At 34.7% G+C, this 20,483-nt stretch overlaps 1 protein-coding gene across 1 annotated transcript in view; it reads right to left on the bottom strand.

Annotated features, from left to right (window-relative positions):
* LOC138175973 (semaphorin-3E-like) overlaps positions 1-20,483 on the bottom strand; it is a 347,995-nt gene that overhangs the window by 44,003 nt on the left and 283,509 nt on the right. Inside the window, exons 6-9 of the mRNA XM_069106587.1 lie at positions 4,688-4,807; positions 2,592-2,734; positions 1,387-1,501; positions 842-911 (exon numbers count right to left, since the gene is read on the bottom strand). Of these exons, the coding sequence (XP_068962688.1) occupies positions 842-911; positions 1,387-1,501; positions 2,592-2,734; positions 4,688-4,807 (448 nt within the window). The remainder of the gene's footprint in view (positions 1-841; positions 912-1,386; positions 1,502-2,591; positions 2,735-4,687; positions 4,808-20,483) is intronic.

The raw sequence follows: 20,483 nt of genomic DNA, 5'->3' as shown, positions 1-20,483 counted from the left end.
AGTCCCTACCTTGAAGGGACTAAATGTTCATATATAGATGAAAGATGAACTTAAGAAATCTAGGTAATTATCATAATGGAAGTTAGAAAGAACTCCAAGGTATGAATGTGGAAACTGTTTATACATTTGCTGAAGACAAAAGAGAAAGAGCAAAAACAGATATAAGTATACTCATAATGGGATGTCGTCAGTTTGATCAGGCATCCTAGGGGTGGTGATTTTTAAAAAGATCCATGGGTTTGTAGAAAGGTCTATGAGTTTGTGCAAACAATTCCAAGAAGAGGGAATAAAAGATGAAATCACCTCCTTAGGAGGAGCAAGTAAATGTTGGAAACCAGAAAAGTACAGAATTACCTAAAGTAAATAAGAGAGATGATGTTGGGGAATGATTAGACATGCCATTGGGAAGATGGGCATGGAGGGCTTGAATGTTAGGCTAGAAAATATCTGCTGTAATAGGCAAAACAGTATCAGTCACTTGAGGGTCTTAAACAAGAGGTAATTCACTGAAAATTATGTTTGAGGGTCATTATTATGAAATTTGTGTGAAACTGTGAATTGAGTGGGAAGAACAAGGAATATTGGGAAGAAGAGTAGATATGCTTCTATAATGACTGGAAGCAGAAAGGAAACTGTGTATATTATACACACACATCTACACATATTTATATGTGTGTATGAATTACTGTGGAGGAAGAACAAGCAAGACTTAGTGATTGGTAGGACTTAGGAGATAAAAAAGAAAAAGTTTAAACAACTCAAGGTAGAAGCCTTGGCAATAAGAAGGCTCATGAAAGCTTGTACACGTTTCTTGTTTCCACTGACTTTATTAAACACTTACCTTGTTGTATTAAAGAGTCCAAATATCACTGGGTTTTTATTATCTCTTGTATGTAGCAAAAAAATATCCTCTATAAAATTAAAAGACAATTAATATATTTCTGAGTGCTAATAATAACTATATTTTCAAAATTTTTCAATTATTCCATGTTACCCTAATTCGACATAAGATAGTTTACAAACTTTACAAACTTTTTAAATACTTTGTTTTGTATTAGAAAATACATACAAACATATGCAAATCATATTAGACTAAAAATATAGTTAGTCTGATGCTTTATAGGTTGTCTATATGGCAGAACCACAAGGCGAGGAACCAGAAATACTGGCCCCAGGTTAATTGGATGGACCAAGCTTTATGTTCCACGCCCCTTACTCACATAACATACACACAGTTGGATTACAGTAACTAGAAAATCTTTCTAAAATAGGTATATATCAAATATCATGAAGAACAAATTATCCTTAAAGACAGGTGTCAAATGGTGGCCATAAAATTGTCACAATTATCAGATAATAACTTTTAATTCCACTTACGACACTTACCTAATTCATCAAAGTGGGTATCAATCCCATTTATTCCAGGCACTGAGCAAACCAACCTTGCTTTAAGGAAACTGCTCCACTTATTTACTAAAATTCTCTGTCCTCCCACATCATTCTGTTAAAAAAGGAAGCATTTATTAGCACTTAATAATGTGTCTAAATTGAGCAATTATGAAGGCCATATTTCCACATGATTGTAATTTTTAATGTGCAAAATGTATAATTTATAGAAAAACAATGAAAATGTACTAGAGATTGACCAAATCTCTTCTAAAACATGGTACAGACAATAAAGGTTCCTCAGGATACTTCCAACAAGGTCAATTAAGTAGTATTTGTAATATATCTTAGCAAATATTAGCCAATAAGCAATTACCAATAACAATCATTGGTGGAATTTGTTCATTATTATAATTTGCTTATGTAACCTACTATTTTAAGCATGCATTTTCTTCTCTTTTATCTTTAAATGTCATATTATTTTGGACAGAGCACAAAAATTAAATAAATGCAAATGGATACATAAAATTAATTTACTTAGGTGATAAAAGTGTCCAGAGGTCCTTCCCCACCCCCCACCCTATATAGCTAGGCATGACACTACAAAGATTCCCTTTGCAAACATAATCATTTGCAATGACCGTTCATTTTCACTAGCTAAAATAAAGCAGATAATGTATCAACAGAGAGATAGTCTTATCTGTTTCATTTTATACTCTCTTCTTTTTGCCACTTATTCTCATTTTAATTCCTATGCACTATTTAATAAATGGTGGTATAAAATTACAAATATTATAGTATAAATTATAATTAAATATACAGTAAACTGACATTTACTCTGATAGGTCTCATGACAAACAGGATATGCTTGGAATATGGTCCTAGTAAAGGAATATGTGAATGAGTGTGTGTATGTGTGTGTGTGTGTGTGTGTGTGTGTGTGTGTGTGTACCCCTGTCTTTCTAAGTTCATAGAAGCTTATCAAGAAATCATTGGCCCCAAAGTGATTACAGTCTCCACAAACCAGAAGAATTTAGAATCAAATCAAATCTCAGTTCTGAAATTTACTACCTGTGTCACCTTGGGCAGGTCGATACACTTCCCTGCCCTTCATCTTCTTTATCTGTAAACTAATAGGTTGGACTGAATATTTTTAATACATATTGTGGCAACCAAGCGGAAAATGCTACAAGAATGTGTCTTACCGCACATACTCTTCCCACTCTTGTGTAAATTGTGTGCGCATTGTTTTCTGACTCCAGCGCCTTTTCAGTAAAGAAGAAATAGACTTTGTTGTCATCCCGGTCTTCATTGTCAGGAATCATATAAGAACCCACAAACTTAGGTTCTTCGGAAAAGTAAAAAAAAAGTGATTTCATTAAATTTTTAAAATTTGGTTTTGAAACCTCCTTTTCCAATAAATAAGAAAAAATGAATGCTATGACAGACTCATTTCATTGAGAAAGAAAGTGTTCTGAGTATATAGGTTTTTACATTCCATTTTCAGTATCTACAAAGAGAACTCTAACCCTCAGAAGCAAAACATTCTGAAATATTAGGGAAGAAATATGAGATCTTTAGTTGATCAAGTTGAGGTATGGTCAAAAATACATGATCAAGAATTAGGAATATATCCCAAAGGCAGGAATAATAAGAAACACTGACCATGGAACAACATGTGATATTCCTTCTTCTATTTAATAAAAATTTACTTTAATGCAATGAAGATATTTTTGCCTATAGTGCAACATCACTTTCCCTTAGATGCTCATAATATTTTCCCATTGGATCACATTATGGAATAGTTTTGTTTTAAAATGAAAATAATGTATAATGACCTGAGACATTTATAATCTAGAAAATTGTGAGTTTTTTTTTTCTTCACATGATATATTTGATAAACTTTGTAATGCCAGTAAGACTTAAAAATGTAATTTTTTTATAGAAACAATCTCTGGAAAGTGATTTTTTCTATTAAGCATAAAATATAATTTTATGTGAAAATATATGAAAATATGAATGATTTAAATTTTAAAACATATCTAAAAGTTATTGAAGATACTTCCTAAAATGTAATGTGATTTCATAAAATGGTATCTACCTGATGCAAATATACAGTCAATTCAGTGGGGGAAAAACACACTGATGGTTAAATGTGGACAAAATAACTCATTGAGTAGCTCTGTGTGTGTGTGTGTGTGTGTGTGTGTGTTTAAAATTTCAATTCACTGCTTTAGTGCCGTTTGAATAAACCTTCAGAATATGCATTTCTGAAACAATAAACCTGCTTTAGTATCTGTAACAACTTATTTGAAAGACTCAAGACATACTGATATATTATACAGAGCATAGTGTATATAACATATAAATGGATAGAGTTTATATGTGTGTATATATATATATGAATGTGTGTATGTGCATATAATATTTTTATTTTGAACTTATTTAACTTATTTTAAAGAATTAAAATATGTACAATGAATGGCCTAATATATAATATGATATAAATGGATAGAATCTGTGTGTGTGTATGTGTGTACTGTTCAGTGGTTTCAGTCATGTCTGACTCTTCACGATTCTATTTCGGTTTTTCTTGACAAAGATATAGAGTGGTTTGCCATTTCCTTCTCCACCTCATTTTGCAGAGGAGGAAAGTGAGGCAAAAAGTAACTGGTCCAGGGTCACACATCTACTTATCTGAGGCTCTAATTGACTTCAGGCTCACCACTTAGCCCAATGTACCACTTAGCTGTGTGTTATGTGCGTATGCATGCATGCATGCGTTTGTGTGTGTATTCATGCACGCGTATGTACATATACATAATTGGAGAGATCTATAGCTACAGACATAGATATAGATGATATAGATATGGATGCGGATATAGATCTAGATATACATGGATGTTGCATGAAGCAAATTTAGGTTTAATATAAAGAAAAATTTCCTAATAAGTGGAGCTTTCCCTAAGTGGAATAGGCTGCCATGGTAGGTAATCTCAATCACAGCTCGGATGAATATCCATCTGACATTTTGCAGAAGGACTTATTTTTCAGGTTCAAAGTGGACAAGGTGACTTCTGAGATCTCTCCTTATTTTGACATTTTGAGATCCAGGGATATTCAGAAAATGTTAGAGATTATTTGACAGTACATTGAGAAATTGAAGTGGTACTCTAATACAAACAATGAACTTGCATCAAAAAAACAAAAACAAAACAAAAAAACCGTTTCTGAGCTCTGCAGTGATTATACTAGGCATCAAGCCTTTTGTAACCCAAGAGAGTCCTCCCTTCAGCTGTACCTTTTAGCAGACGCTCATCATCATGCTCTGTCCGAATGTGTGCCATGCGGCCCAGGCTGCGGAAGACAGCAGCATCTCTTCCCCAGTAGTCACTGTAGAGTCCAGAAAACAGCTCACTTCCTACATAAAAAGAAGAGGTAAAGACAAGTCAATGCGTTCCTACTGTTTAACACAGAGTGAACTGTAGGTTTTGGAAATAAATCACATATACCATATTTTTTTCATCTATATAGGTTACGTAGAAGACTGTGCATATATGTATGCATGCATGCATGTATTCATATGTGTATATACACATGTACACATATATGTATATTTTATATACACATGCATACTATGTGTGTATATATTTACATGAAAAAGTCAAGAGTGTAGTTGTAGGTATCTACCAATCTATCTGTGTGCATATGTATTCAATTATATCATATCATGCTATATTATATTACATTGAATATATATGATGATTAGCTAGACAGATTGATTGATAGAAAGATAATAATGAGTTATTCATACTTGACCTTCTTTTGAAGCCTTTCAAGGTTAAGAATATGAAACAACATTGTGTGTTACTGCATATAAGCATACATATATATACAAAAATAAATACACATATATACTACTACTACTAATTATTATTATTTTTTACAGCAATAGTATTATTTGATTTTTGTATGTTTCAATGAGATTCTAATAGAAAATGTCCTGAGGCAGGATTTTATTATGTTTATTGTTGTTATTACTAATACAACTATTTTTCTATGAGTGATTATATGGTAGAGTTATTCACACTAGATTTTTTGTTTATAGTCTTATAAAGGTGAAGGAAATCAAACAACATTTTGTGTTCATGGATAATTGTCCCACTGGAGGATTATAGGTAACTTGGTCTAGTTATTTCTATTGTCTTATTGAGGTGATCCTAATAAAAATTAAAATGAAAATAAAACTTATTGAAAATGTCTGTGAAGTTTTGTTGTTGTTGCTGTTGTTTAGGTCTGTGAAGAAAGAAAAAAGGCTTTCTATTGATGTTTTTTATCATGTATTTTTAATTTGATATATCAGAATTGTTACTATTGGTTTTAATTCACTTTACTTATGAATGAGTGAACAATTTTTCAAATATTTCTGTTTCTTCTTTTGTGATTTTTTTTCTTATCCATTGTCCTATTTGAGTATTATCTTTATAGATTTACAATTCGCAAATTCTGTATTTCAGGTTTAAATTAGATGATATTTTTCACATTCACAACAGATTGAGATTTTCAAGGGACCATAGAGGTCATATAATCCAGCGCCTCAGTTTACATACAGAGCACTAAGACTTGGAAGTTAAGTGATTTGCTAATACCATGAAAGGAATTATTGGTAAAGATGAGATTCAAACCCAGGCCTTTCAACTTTAAATTCAGTACTCTTTCCACTGAATAATAATTCCTAGAGATCTTTTCCTCAAGCATATTTTTTTCTTTTTCTCTTTCTTTCTTTCTCTTTCTTTCTTTCTTTCTTTCTTTCTTTCTTTCTTTCTTTCTTTCTTTCTTTCTTTCTTTCTTTCTTTCTTTCTTCCTTCCTTCCTTCCTTCCTTCCTTCCTTCCTCCCTCCCTTCCTTCCTTCTTTCCTCTCTCTACATTCCTCCCTCATTCTCTCTCTGTCTCTGTCTCTCTGTCTGTCTCTCTGTCTCTGTCTCTGTATCTCTCTCTCTCTCTCTCTTTATATATATACATGCTACATTGCTCTTTGTTTTTTAATCAACAACCAATTTATTTAAGCTTTTCCTATGTTCCAGTTACTGGGCTGAATGCTGAAAATACAAAGAAAACCAAAAGGACCTAACATTCTAATCGGGGAAACAAAATAGAAATATACAAAGTAGCTGGATGGTCTACTGAGAAAGGAAGACAATAACAGATGGGAAGTCCTGGAAAGGCTTCCAGTAGAAGGTAAGAAGTAGAAGGCTTCCAGTAGAAGCTAAATCTTGAAGGAAATCAAATCAAGGAATCCAAGAGGTATAAGAGGAAGAACATTCTAAACATGGGAGACAGTCAGTGAAAAAGATTGGAGATGGGAATTGTATGAGAGGAAGTCATTCAGGCACTGTGCTAAGTGCTGTGGCTTCAAAGACACAAAAGATAGTCCCTAACCACCAGTAGTTCAGTGCCTAATGGGGGAAACAACAAGCAAACAAATAATTACAAACAAGTTCTATATAGGATAGATAGGAAATTATTAAAAGAAGGAAGGCATTAGGATTAAAAGAGGTTAAGAAAAGCTTCCTGTAGAAGGTAAGATCTTAGTTGAGCTTTGAAGGAAGCCAGGGAAGCCAGGAAGTGGAGAACCAGAAGAGGAAAAGCAAGTAGGTCAGAAAGTATTAATCATAGAATATGTGGAGATAGGTAAAATGTAAGATTGAAAAGTTAAGAATAAGTCAGGTTCTGAAAAGGTTTAAATTTTAGTTAACTGATATAAATACTTCTCATTTCAAAATTCTGGAACAAGTTTATGTTTTCGAAGTCCACAGTTAATACTACTTGATTTAATTTTGGCCATCTTACAAAATTTGTCTTTTAGAACTTTTAATATAAAAAAGTTAGATCTAATATACTTTTTAAATATAAAAATACATGTTCTGTAGATCTCACATCATAGAAAATACAATGGCTTTCATTTGTAAGTAACACTTAAAATGTAGTCTAGCAATTGATTATAATTTGTTTACTTAGCAAAATGCTTAATTACAGAAAATATGACTTTTAAATTAAAATGTTCTTTTTACACCACTAGATGGCAACCCTATGATATCAAATACATATCCAATTCAAGTAAGCTATTAACACAAAAGGGGAAAAAGTTCTGATCTTCTGACCAATACTCACTTTATTTCTTTTTCCTTTTGTACATCAGAAAACAAAAGGGTTTATGAACAATTCACATAACCGAGAGTATGTATTTTACATCAAAGTATCTGTACAGGTGCTAAAAACCCATTTGCCATTTAAACTATACCAAATGTGCTCTCCTTTTAAAAATTTAGCTTTCTTCCAGAAGGGAAGAATTCTCCTTTCACATCATGTTATGAGGAACAAAAAGTTGATGTAATGGACAATCCAGATTTAGAAAAATGTTAGCTAAGGCGGGGGGGGGGGGACAAGAGACAGAGAGGGAGAGAAAAAGAGAAAGAGAGAGAGAGTAGAATCTATAAAATTAATCAAAATGAGACAAATCAGAAGACAGTAAAGCAGGGTTTCTTAATAGCATTTAAGTGAGGGTAAATATACTCTGATTAACTTCTTATACAGATCCAAGTTGATAAACCTTTAATCAGGAGATAATAATTAGATTCAATAGCACATACACGTAATTTTTGTTTCTAATTTTTCTTTATAAAAATGTCTATTGATAGAGAAACTTAGAGGTTGCACCATTAGAAAAATTAAGAAACGTATTCTTGGTACTATACTAAATGCAATAATCTCTCGAGTGGATTAGCCATATTCCCAAGATTTTTTAAAGGAAAAAAACATTCAAATGTCATTCCAAGATTTAAGGGATGAAGCTATTTTTTTTGATGAACTTATTAAAAAATATATGCAACAAACAAATTCAGTCAGTGATATGAGTAACCAACCTGATCCTTGCAGTATGCTTTATTTTTGATGGCCATAGGGCTGGTTTATTTTTGATAGCAGTTTTAGGTAACCTATAGCAGTTTTAAATTACAATATTTATTGATGAAAGGACATATACTATGGTACTCTTTGATGGTCAGATGTCACTTGGGTGATATTGACTGTCAAGGAATCAGTGACAATAAATATAATTGTTGGTTCAGTAGAATAACTGAAATGGCAGTTGAGTTCTGCCTCTATTACTAAGTTGCCTTGTGATCTTAAGCAAATCACTAAAACTCCGGATCTCAGTTTTCAAACTGAAATGAAGAGTTTTGTACTAGACGATATCTTACGGTTTCTTTTCATTCTAAAAAATTATGACATATTATAGGAAAATTTAAAAATGTATGAGTGGCTAGAAAATAGATACATCAACACAGGGTTTGTAGGGCTGTGGATTAATATAGCTGTTCTTGAAAGAAATTTCAAACTATGCCCCGCCCCCAGATTCACCGAATTGTACAGAACCTTTGACCCAAAGAAACCAGTGTTACTCCTATACCACAAAGAGATCAAAGAAAGAGGGACAGGAATTGTGTTTCCAAAGTATTTGTAGCAGTTGTTTTTGTGGTGGCAAAGAACTGGATAGTAAGGGAGTGCATATGAATTGAGGGATGGCTAAGCAAATGATAATATATGAACATAATGGAATACTATTGACCACAAGAAATGATGTAGGGGAAAATTCAGAGAAGATATTGAAGAATTGCAGGAACTAATGCAGAGTGAAGTGAGCAGAACCAAGAGAACAATTTGTATAATACCCATAATGTTGTATAGACAAATAACTTTGAAAGACTGAATAACTATGATCATTGTAATTACCGCAATTCCAAAGAATTGATGATGAAGCATGAAGCAGGCTACCCATGTCCTGATAGAGAAACATACATTTTTTGGATATAGCTAATATGAGTGTTTGCATGATTATACATATCTATTACAAAGATTTATTTCTATTTTATGGAGTGGAGAGTAGAGAAGGAGGGGAAAATTAGGGATAGGGTTGTTAATTTTTTTGAAAAGAAAATAAGATTACTGGAACATGCTTTCCGAATTAATGAATGAAGTCTTTAGTAAGGGCTTACTATGTGCCAAGCACTCTGCTAAGTGCAAACAATACAAAGAGAAATGCAAGAAGTCTCCCTTCTCAAGGAGCCAACATTCTAATGGGAAACAACACATATGGAAGATTTTAGCTGCAAGTCAGATGGCAAATTTCCATGGTCCTCAGGGTGCAGAAGCAAAGAATATGTAAATGCTGCTTCTTTAATGTTATTTCCACTGATAAAATCACATCATTTTCTGAGGTTGAGCCATTTGATAGTGCCAAGGACTCTGGTGTTAGGAACTCTTCTTTTTGAGTTTTATAGCTACTATTTATATTTATAGCTATTATAGGGCTGCAATACTTGTAGGAGCTGTTGCCAGGTTGCATCCCTGTGCTACTTTCCATAAGTGCTACTTTCCAGAATGATGGCAAAGGCACTAGGGCTAGAAGCATTGCTATTCTCGATGCTTTTATATTGAGGGTTGTGGGTTATCTCCATCAGAATACATGAGGAAATAATGGTCAAGGGAGTGATGATGGTTTGATTTTCCAGGTATATGCTGTCTCCTGTTTCTCTATCAGGACACCTTGCTATTGCAACCAGGTGGGATTGGCTGTGCTGTGTATGGAAGTTGGTTGTCAGTCATTAGGAATGGTTGATCCCATCCACGCAAGACTTGTTTCCCTGGAAGATGGCTGTGAGGAGTAGGCTGATGATTTGGGGGCTACTGCCACTCTTCTGGTCCCTGTGCTTATGTACCTGCTGGTGGCAGGTGGTTAGAAGCTGCTGCTTATTGTGAGAAAGACAGTGAGTTCCCTCTCCATAATGACATCTACCTCAATACTGGATTCAGTGGATAGGCAGGAACCATATTTAGGGTTTAATGGTCAATGTTCTTTCTAAGGCTCTTGTCTTCAGTGTCCTCAGCTATCTTCATCAGGGTCTGAATAGGTGATAGTCAAAGTACTGGTAGTTTGATTTGAATGACACATGATTTATCCTGTATCTCTCTCAAGGCTTCCTTGTTACTTCCTTGAGACTGGGTTGCAAATGCACAGAATAAAAGAGAAGACCAGAAGGAATTACAAGATAAATTTTAAAGAAAAATGATGAATATTTTAAACACTTTTTAAAAAGAAAGTCATATATGATAGTTTCACAGTTTAAGTATAATCCTCTATTCTAGTGTGTTTATAGAAGTGCACATTTCACTTAATGTTTAAATTTAGAATTTTTTAAAATGAGAAAAAAGAAGTAGAATAAAAGTTCTCATCCACAAAAGTTCAATGCCTACTTTACTACGCAGAAAGTATTAAGTATTAAGTATTAAGACCTGTGATGTAAAGATGTTAATAGTCCTAAATGTGTTCTTCCCACTAAATTTCTACATCAGGATGCCAGTTCTTAGCTTTTTCTATTTCCTATGTGCCTGGCCTAGAGAAGGACAAGGAATTTGTAAGTATTGCCTTCAGTATGTATTACCTTTTTATCAGTTCAACTTGACCTCCAGATTCAACCTCAAAGTTTTCAGCCTGAATTTTTTTCTTGGTTCACATTAACATTCTAGGTTGAAAATAGATCATTGTTTTCTTGGGCAAATGTAATTTTAAAAAATCTTCAACATTTCATCTTTAACTTTGTGAGTATGCATAATATTGACACATATAGAAAGTTAATAACAGGGGGCGGAGTCAAGATGGTGGAACAGAAGCAGGACCACCCCTCTGCTCCTGCTTCCACCTTCCCCAATCCATGTAAAAAGGGGACTCTATAAACAAATTTTGGAGCTGCAGAACCCACAAAATGACACAGAGAAACTAACCTCCCCCTGAGGACAGCCCAGCAGGCCAGCAGGAATCTGCCAGCAGAGGGCTCTGAGAGCCAAGCCCAGCCCCATGCCTAGGCTTTAGCCCCAGGGCAGGCCTGACCAGCCACCTGCCAGAGGGACTCCAGATCAGCAGCAACTGTGGCCTTTTCCAGATTTATCAACACATAGATACGAAGGACAAAGTGAGAGGTCAGTGCAGTCTGGACTTTGGGACCCAGTAAGTGGGAGTGTGTGGCTTTTGCCCCCAGCATGAGAAGCTGCTGAAATGCCTGGCATAGCCAGCCAGCCCTCCATAGCAGCTTCAGCTCCTGGCCTGCAGAGTGTAGGGGGACCAAGCGAATAGTCTGAGGGGTATTCGTTCTTGCTTTAACCTGCTTGGATCTGGACTGCAGTCTAGGGTGGAGGTCATGGGGTGTGTGTCCAGCTTGCCAGAGCGTGTGGAGGCCTCAGAGAGGGCACCCATCTAATACCTCCAGCAGCCAAGAAAACCTCAGCGTTTGGGATGAAAGCTCCCATTGAATTTGGCTTGAGGAGGGAATGAAATACACACTAAACAGGGTATCTCACCCTCCAAGAGTGTAGGGGGGGAAGGGGATAAGAGGGGGATGATGAAGGGAGGGCAGGCTGGGGGGAGGGAAGTTGGAAGCACCCACTTTTGAACAGGGACAGGATCAAAGTAGAGAATAGAACAAGTGGGAGGTGGGATAGGAGGAAGGGAAATACAGTCAGTCTTTTACAATATATATACTATGTTATTGTTTTGCATTAGCCACACATGTACCACCTATACTGAACTGCTTATCTTCCCAGTAAGTGTGGGTGACAAGGGAGGAAGGGAATGAATCTGGAATTCAAAGTTTTAAAAACAAATATTCAAACATATATATATATATATACTATTATTAATACTTTTTTACATGTAATGGGGAAATAAGATATACAGGCACTGGGGCATAGAGATCCACTGGAAAAGTCAAAAGGGGTATGGGAGAAAATATGGGAGAGAACAGATTGGAGGAGGGGATATCCTATGGGACTGCTATTTTGGGGCGGTGGGTAGGGGAAAAACAAGGAGAACATTTGTAACTCAAAATCTGGAGGAAATGAATGATGTAAATCAGAAGTTAATAAAGCATTTGAAAACTAAAAAAAAATACTATCTAAAAGGATCCAACAAAAAAAACAGTACCATTTATTTTGGTATAACAGACTCTCATGGAAAAACAATGACAATAAAATGAAGTAACTTGCGTGTGATTGCACATAAAAATGATGCATACATTTATTTCAATTTTTAAAAACTAGTCAGAAAATTGAAAAAAAGATCATATTTTCAATTGGACTGAACAATATATGACAAAATTGTCCATAAGAAGATATGATCAAATATCACAAGTAACATAAATTGGCTAGCACTATTAGGTAGGTGTGAAAGTAGTTGAATGATGGAACCATAAGAGAAGTTATTTATAGACTGATGCCAACATGGAATCCCTGGTGGGGGTGGGGGGAGTAAATTGCTTTTTTGAACATTCAACCTCTATGTTCCTGTCAATCATCAGACAGGTCTCCTCTGCAGAGCCCCAGGGATCTGTGCTGGGACTTAACTGGTCAGCATTTTTATCAATGACTTAAACAAAGGCACTGCTGGAGTTCCTCTCATTTCTAAAAGACATAAGGTTGGGGGCCTTTGTAACATGTTAGATAAAAGAATCAGTATGTCAGATTATAATTATGGAGAAACCTAATGGGAAGGAATTTAGTAATGACAGAAATTAAAAGCCTTAGCTTAGACGAAAAAAAAATCAGATGTAAAAGTACAGGATGGGAAAATAAACTAGGCAAAAGGGAGTATTTTTAAAAATCTGGGGAAAATAAAAGATCTGTAGATGAGTAAGCTGCAATCAGTTTTCATTCCAAATACCCTGTGATAGGTTATTTGAATAAATATGGAAAATAATTATGTAATTTCATAGAATTGTGGAATTCAAATAACAAAATTTGAAATTTTATTTAGGATAGATACTAGGATAGGGCCTAGACCTGTGATTTCCTTGGTATAAAACTTCCATGTGAGGAAATTCCTTCTGTTAATGGAGTTTGGGATCTTTTTTGAAATTTTGTCTTAGAGATGTAGCTAGAGAGCACTGAGAAGTTACGTATGATCCTATGATCACACAGCCAGCATGTGTCAAAGGTATGACTTGAAATAAGTTCTTGCTGGCTTTGAGATTAGTTGCCTATACATGTCTGTCCACTATGCTTAACTGTCTCTTATGTATAATCTATTATGTTATATTTGATTCATGTTTTATAAAATTTATTTTGTAAAAAAGAAAATGTGTCCTTAGGTCAAACTGTGGAATTTTTCAAAATGGGTGGATCAAAGGAAAACTTTCCCCATTTGCATTTAGTTTATTTTTATAGATAAAAACATTCAATTCAGTGGTCATCCGGATAAGCTGCTCTAAATTTAATAAGTTAACTAGTCATTGATTTTGGCTACTTAATGGATAATAATTATATAGTCATTGGCTCCAATGTGAGATGTTTCTATAATGGTAGGGTTTTGGAATAAAATTTTCTTTGGAGTTGATAATTTATTAAAAAATTTTAAAATATTTTCTAATTGACTGCTTTTAAAACAGAACTTATATCTTAACATATGCATTAAAAATTATTTTGATAGGGGCAGCCAGGTGGTGCAGTGAGTAAGAGCACCGGCTCTGGCGTCAGGAGACCCAGGATCTCCCACACAAAATAACTGGCCGTGTAACCTTGAGCAAGTTACTCAAACCCAATAGCTTAAAAAAAATAAGAATAAAAATAATTCTGACAGTTGATAGAACTTATCAGTCTGTTAATGGACTGTATAACTTCTAATCAAATTCTTCTTCTCAGGTTGATTATGTAGCTTTTAATTGTCCTGGGAGGAAAGTATACAGTAGTTTTTCACTGACATCTTATATTCCTGGGTTTCACTCAAGTATTTTTTAACTATGCTATAAGTTTTTCTGTTTTAAACTCTAGCAGTTTTGAAAAACAGCAAATATGTTCACATCTTGGAATAAAGGAAGATGCAGGCTAAAGGATGAATAAGAGTAAACTTGTGTCCTTTACAGTATGAATTGTATGATTGTTTTAAATTACTTCTCTTTGGATGGATTAGTGAGATGAATATCTGTTACACAAATTATGTTACAAAGAAAAAGAAATGAGTTTGTGGGGGTGGATATGGATGAGCAGGCAACAACATTGGTTCCAACACCTCAGTTCACACTCTCATTCTAGTCATAATTTTTGGTAAGGAATAGTGGGAGGGTGTGTGGCTTTTCTCTGTTGACAGATGACTAGCGGTTGATATCGGCATGACATAAAGGTGGTTTCTGAGGTATGAAAAAGAAAGATGCATTTGTACATCTTGCCATCTTGCATTCACTGGCACTGCCCAGGCTCATATAGTTTTCTTTGTGGTTCATAACAGGCACTCCAACTGTCATGGTCAACACCAGGTTCTTATGGGAGTGAAAGTCCATGAGAGATTAAAGACTATAACTACTTTTAAAAGAGCTCTGAGAAAACTGTAAGCCAAAACTTTAAATAGCTCCCTGGGGTTCAAGGGCCTGGGCCAGAAGCTACAGAGAGTCTGTAGATTACATGAACTCTGAAAAACTCCCAAAAGAAACTCAGTGAGCAGTGTGTCAATTTTCTTAGGGTACAGGAACTCAACCTTCTTTAAATCAAAGATCCCTTAAAAGTTTGTGGTGATGCAAATTAAAATAAATATGCACACAGACTGAAATAGTTACACTTCTAATGCCATGGAGGTCAGCATTGACACCTGAGGGGAATACATATATATATATACATAATATCATATATATTATTATATATTAGCTGCAGAGGATATAAAGTGTTTTTAACAGAAATACACACACATGTAAATGATTTAGAAGGCTGGAGGTAGTGTGGACAGGAAACCAGTTTCAACTTCAGGTTATCCTGAGGGGTCTCATCTTATACACACTGGCAAGTCAGTTCAAGTCACTTCTCTTCTTACTGTCTTGGTGACCCTCTAAATGTCTAACTTTGCTCCTGCATTGGGAGAGGGAATTCCCTTACATTGGAGTTCTCTATATCAGTAAAGGCAGAGATAATGATTTTCAGAGGGTTAGAGAAATTATTCACTGCCTCACTTAAATTCTAAACAAATTCCTCTAAGTACTTCTAATTTGTGATAAGGTGTTTCAAAGAAAGAACTCATGTAGTTTGTTGGGGTTTCCAACATTTGAATATGAAAGATCAGTCAAAAATTTAAGAACACTGGATATAGAGGCAGAGAATCTGAATTTAAATCCTGTGGCTCACCACCTGTGTGACTTCTCAACTTTTCTAAACTTCTGTAAAGAGATATTCAACTATCCATATGGTCCTATTCATTTTAAAGAGTCTGAATTCACCTCCTATGAAAATGTGCAGTCAACATTATAAAATCTTATCTAAAAACGAGGATGGTTTTTGGTCAACGCTGGAGAAAAATCACAGGGAAAAAAATATGAAACATCAAAAAAAGAGTTGGCAATTTATGTACATAATGTCAAAATGTATACAAAAACATTTTCACTTTCCCCAAAGGAATGACATAATTCATGTTGGCACACTACTGGAACCTGGAGAATTGTAACAGTTAAATTACAACTGGAACTAAATCAGAAAGAAATGGGGCACTTTTGTTGTGAGCAAAACTCTAAAAGAACATATCCTTTTTGCAAAACACTTGTGACTCTTTCCCAACATAACTCAAACACTTATCCAGGCAAGAGAATAACAAAAGTAGTATTAAAAAAACTTACTTGATAGGGCAAAGGTAGTTTCTTCTAATACAATAATGTCACATTTAAATAGTATTTCAAAGTTTACAAAATACTTTTAGACCTGCTATTGAACAATACTGATGGATACAAAACAAAATTTCTTCACATTATAAAATCTAATATAATGAACCACCAAACTAAACACTTTTTTTTCTTGGACTATGAGTCACAAAAACAATAAAGTCATTAGCAAATTATACTTAAGCTCCTTTATCTTAGTACCAGACCTTGTTGTAGAGTAAAATCTTGATGGAATTTCCATACACTTAATATTTTCATTACTTCATATCACAATCAATCTAAGTAATTTCATCCTTTGAAATTCTTGTACATTACCTAACACAAATCCTCTATATTGTATTTATCCAACATGTTAGAAGCCTTTCTCTAGATGTTTTAGCTTTTCTTAAGTATGAGTGTATTTGTAGTATGTAACCCTTACTTCTGTTACCTGAATGGACCACCTTATTCATACATTTCCTTGAAGAAATCTTTTATGTGACTTTTTACATAGAAGCTATAGTTTGCTGTGTGGTGCAGGCTACTTAAAACCATCATACATCTCTTTTTTTTTGCACTTTGGGTCAACTACACTTAAGATTCTTTGGAAATCATGATATTCCATGAGTCACAGCCATTTAACTTCCCTAAGAGAATGGTGATTTTAAAAGTCTTTTGCCATTGAGTGTTTGGAAACATTCAGGATTTGGTACAATTTTCTCAAATGCAATCTGACCTTCTCTTCTCCTATTCAGATGGTCATCCAATTTATAGTCTGTCTCTAGGAGTAACATGTTAATGGACTACACACACACACAACCAAGGACTAGTCTGATGGGCTGCACATCCAGTGGGCAGTCAGTGTACCCTTTGAGGCTGAGATGCAAGAGAGTATGGATTGATTCTCTGCTGCCTGTGCTAATTTTGGCTTGACAAATTAACAGAAAGAAAACAGAAGTTCTCAACCAGTCAGCACTGAATCATGAATATGTGGAAACATTGGTTACAGCAAATGGAGAAACTCTGAATGTTGTGGATAAGTTCACTTATATTGACAGTATATTTTCAAGGGACTGCTACATAGATGATGAGGTTGATGCATGATTGCCAGGAAAACATGGGAAAGAGGAGACATTAGATGTCCTACCAAACTGAAGGTCTACAGAGTCATTATGCTGACCTCATTGTTGTAATCCCTTTGTATAGCATATCTGTACCATGACAGGAAATAGATTCTCTTCTATTTGAATTGTATTAGGAATATTCTGAAGATCACTTAGCAAGATAAAGTATCGGACACTGAGGTGCTTTCTTGAACTGAACTAAGCATTCAAACCCTACTGCAGAGTGTTCAATTCTGATGGGTTGGCCATGTTCAAATGCCAATTTACCTAAAATACTATTTTACAGAGAATTCATGCAAGGCATGTGCTCACATGGAGGTCAAAAGAAGTGATACAAGGACACTCTCAAAGTCTCCATGAAAAACTCTGGAATCAACTGTAAGACATGGGAGACATTATCACAGAACTACCCAGCATGATGTGCCAGCATCAAAGAAGGCACTGTTCTCTATGAGCAAAGCAGAACTGCAGCAGCTAAAAGGAAACATTGGATGTCCAAGTTTATAGACATCTCCATTCCAAATGTTGATATGGACTATTTGTGCCTTACCTATGTTAGAGTCTTCTGATCTCATACTGGTCTGACCAGTCACAGCTGAACATACTGTATATTGACCCTGGTGGAGTATACATCCTTAGTAAACCTGAATTTTCCTATACAGTTTGTAACATGGGGTAATATTGGTACAGCACTGATTTAGTCCATTTTCTTGGTGGTTACCTGTGCTAAAGTCTTCCAGGTCCCTTCTCATATTTTCAACAGAAATACTATCAACATATATAGATTGTATGTGTGTATGAAGTTTTACAGAGGTGAAATAGTAAGTACTTGCTGATTGATTTCTTGATTACCTTTGGGGGTTATGACAAAACTGTCCATGATTTCTTTCTATTCTTTTGAATAACTTCCTCTTGTCAATATCATGGGAATCCATTCTCTGTGCCTTTAAAATGTCATTGCTTTCAGTATATTTTTTGTCTGTAGACACTTGGTTAGGTCCAGCCATTTTTTCCAACTTTATATTCTTTACTAGATGCCATCACTTCCTGATTTAGCACATTGGATGCTGAAGTAATAGAATTCAAAGATGTTTACTTTTCATTGTTATCAAAGATGAAGAAAGGTAACTGCAAAAACATGATAGGTTCTATTCCATCTTTCATTTCTAGGTTGTCCTCCAAGTTTGTCATTACACCATCTTGGAATGATCTGGTTTAGCTGATTCTCATGTTTTCTCAAGCTTTCTGCAGGATTGATCACACTTCCACTACTTTGGGCTATTTTATAAGGCAATAATACAACTGTGATCTTCTACCATTCTCCATTAAAGTTTTACATACTTGCATAAATTTGTACTCTAAAGTAGTGCTGCCCTTAGCTGCCATCTCTCTCTCTATTTGGCACAGAGATAAAGAATTCTCTGAAAGACCCAATTTCTGGTTTCCTTTGTTGTCCTTCAGAGTTAATTTCTTTTTTTTTATTTTATTTTTTTGCTTTTTGGAGGGGGAAGGGCAGGGCAATTGGGGTTAAGTAACTTGCCCAAGGTCACACAGCTAGTATGTGTTAAGTGTCTGTGGTTGGATTTGAACTCAGGTCCTCCTGACTCCACGGCCAGTACTCTATTCACTGCACCACCTAGCAGCCCCTGAGTTAATTTCTTTATTTATATCTATTTCTCATGTTTCAAATTCAGCAGGTTTTGTTGGAATACTCATTGCATTTGGCATTTTATTATCTTGTTCCTTTTCATATGGTATTCTTTGTATTATTTGCTCTTACTGATTCCCAATCTGATGACCATCTCCTACAACATATATATATATATCAGCCATTTCACGGTGATCTGACACTAATAAGCAAAACTACAAAGCATCTTCTGATTTACAGCCCCAGTGAAATTATGTCCATTGTTGTCTTTGGGAGAACAATAATACTAAATTTGACAACACCTTTATTAGCCTCTCCAAGGAAAGCTTTTCAACTCTTTTTTCCATTTAGTTTCAACTTTTATGTAACCTGGAAGCTTTTATAAAAACAACATCAATAATGATGTAGTAATTTATATTTTATTTTGTACAAATTAATTTTTATGAACAGTTAGTTAAAAATCTCAAAACTATTTGATTTATAGCACCTATGGCCCTTTTTTCTGACACTTTGTTACTGTGGAAGCAGAAATGGGGCACCCTAGGTTGAGGTACATTTTAAATTTTTGTTGTTGTTTCATTTTCTATAGCAAAAGCATTCATCACCTAATGGCCAAGCTAATGGGGATAACTTTCCATACTTAACTAGGCTAATCCTTGGATAGGAATTGCTGTCTATAATATGCTAACCTATTCAAGGACTTCTTAGATTAGTAGAATCTGCCAATATCACTTGGCTTACATAGATTTCAAGAGCTCAGGATCATGTCTGCATGATGATGAGGTATAAGACTTTTGTAGTGGTAGGAATATAGAGATACCTAAGGAACATAGTAAAAGTTTAGCACTGGCCTTTAAGTCAGAAAGATTTAAGTTCACATCCTACCTCTGATGCCTACTGCCTATGTGACCACTAACAAATCATTTAACTCCTCTCAACTTCAACATTCACCTTTAAAATGTGTATAATTATACTACTTCCTTTATATGATTGTGAAAGGTCAGATGAGATGTGATATATGTATATATTTATATATACACACATACATATATAACATGTATGTATGCACACACATATATGTGTTTGCATATATACACATATGCATATATTATTTTGCAAAATGTAAAGCATTTGATACATTTCATATATATATATATATATATATATATATATATATCTTAGGGGAGGCAACATAGTATAGAGGCTAGAGAACTGGCATCACAGCTAGGAAAACGTGGATTTGAGTTATGCCTCCTTCATATACTGGCTGTGTGGCTCTGGGTAAGTCATTTGACTTCAGAATCCTACAGGTCAAATGTCAAGACTAAGTTTCAGATAAAGTGCTAACCTGCTTTGTTGGAGGGAAGACACTTCCCAGAAAAAAAACGTAAAATATTCCACACGAAATTCTGAATTCTGGCTGCTGTACTCCTAAATTCTGCTAAAACAGTCAAAAGCCCCCTTCTAATATTTATATAAATATTAATTTTATAATATAATAATAAAATAATAATTCTAATATTTATATAAATACTTAACATTCTGTAACTAGTAATAAAGGAGTGTTATGTGAGATGCTTATCTTACAACTTTTCCTATAACTTT

The sequence above is a fragment of the Petaurus breviceps genome, unplaced genomic scaffold (genome assembly GCF_028583685.1).
Source record: "Petaurus breviceps papuanus isolate PSGF00001 unplaced genomic scaffold, PetGlider_PUasm1.0 80, whole genome shotgun sequence".
Classification (NCBI taxonomy): Eukaryota; Metazoa; Chordata; class Mammalia; order Diprotodontia; family Petauridae; genus Petaurus; species Petaurus breviceps.
Note: the sequence above shows the minus strand (reverse complement) of the source record. Positions and strands in the feature narration are given on the sequence as shown.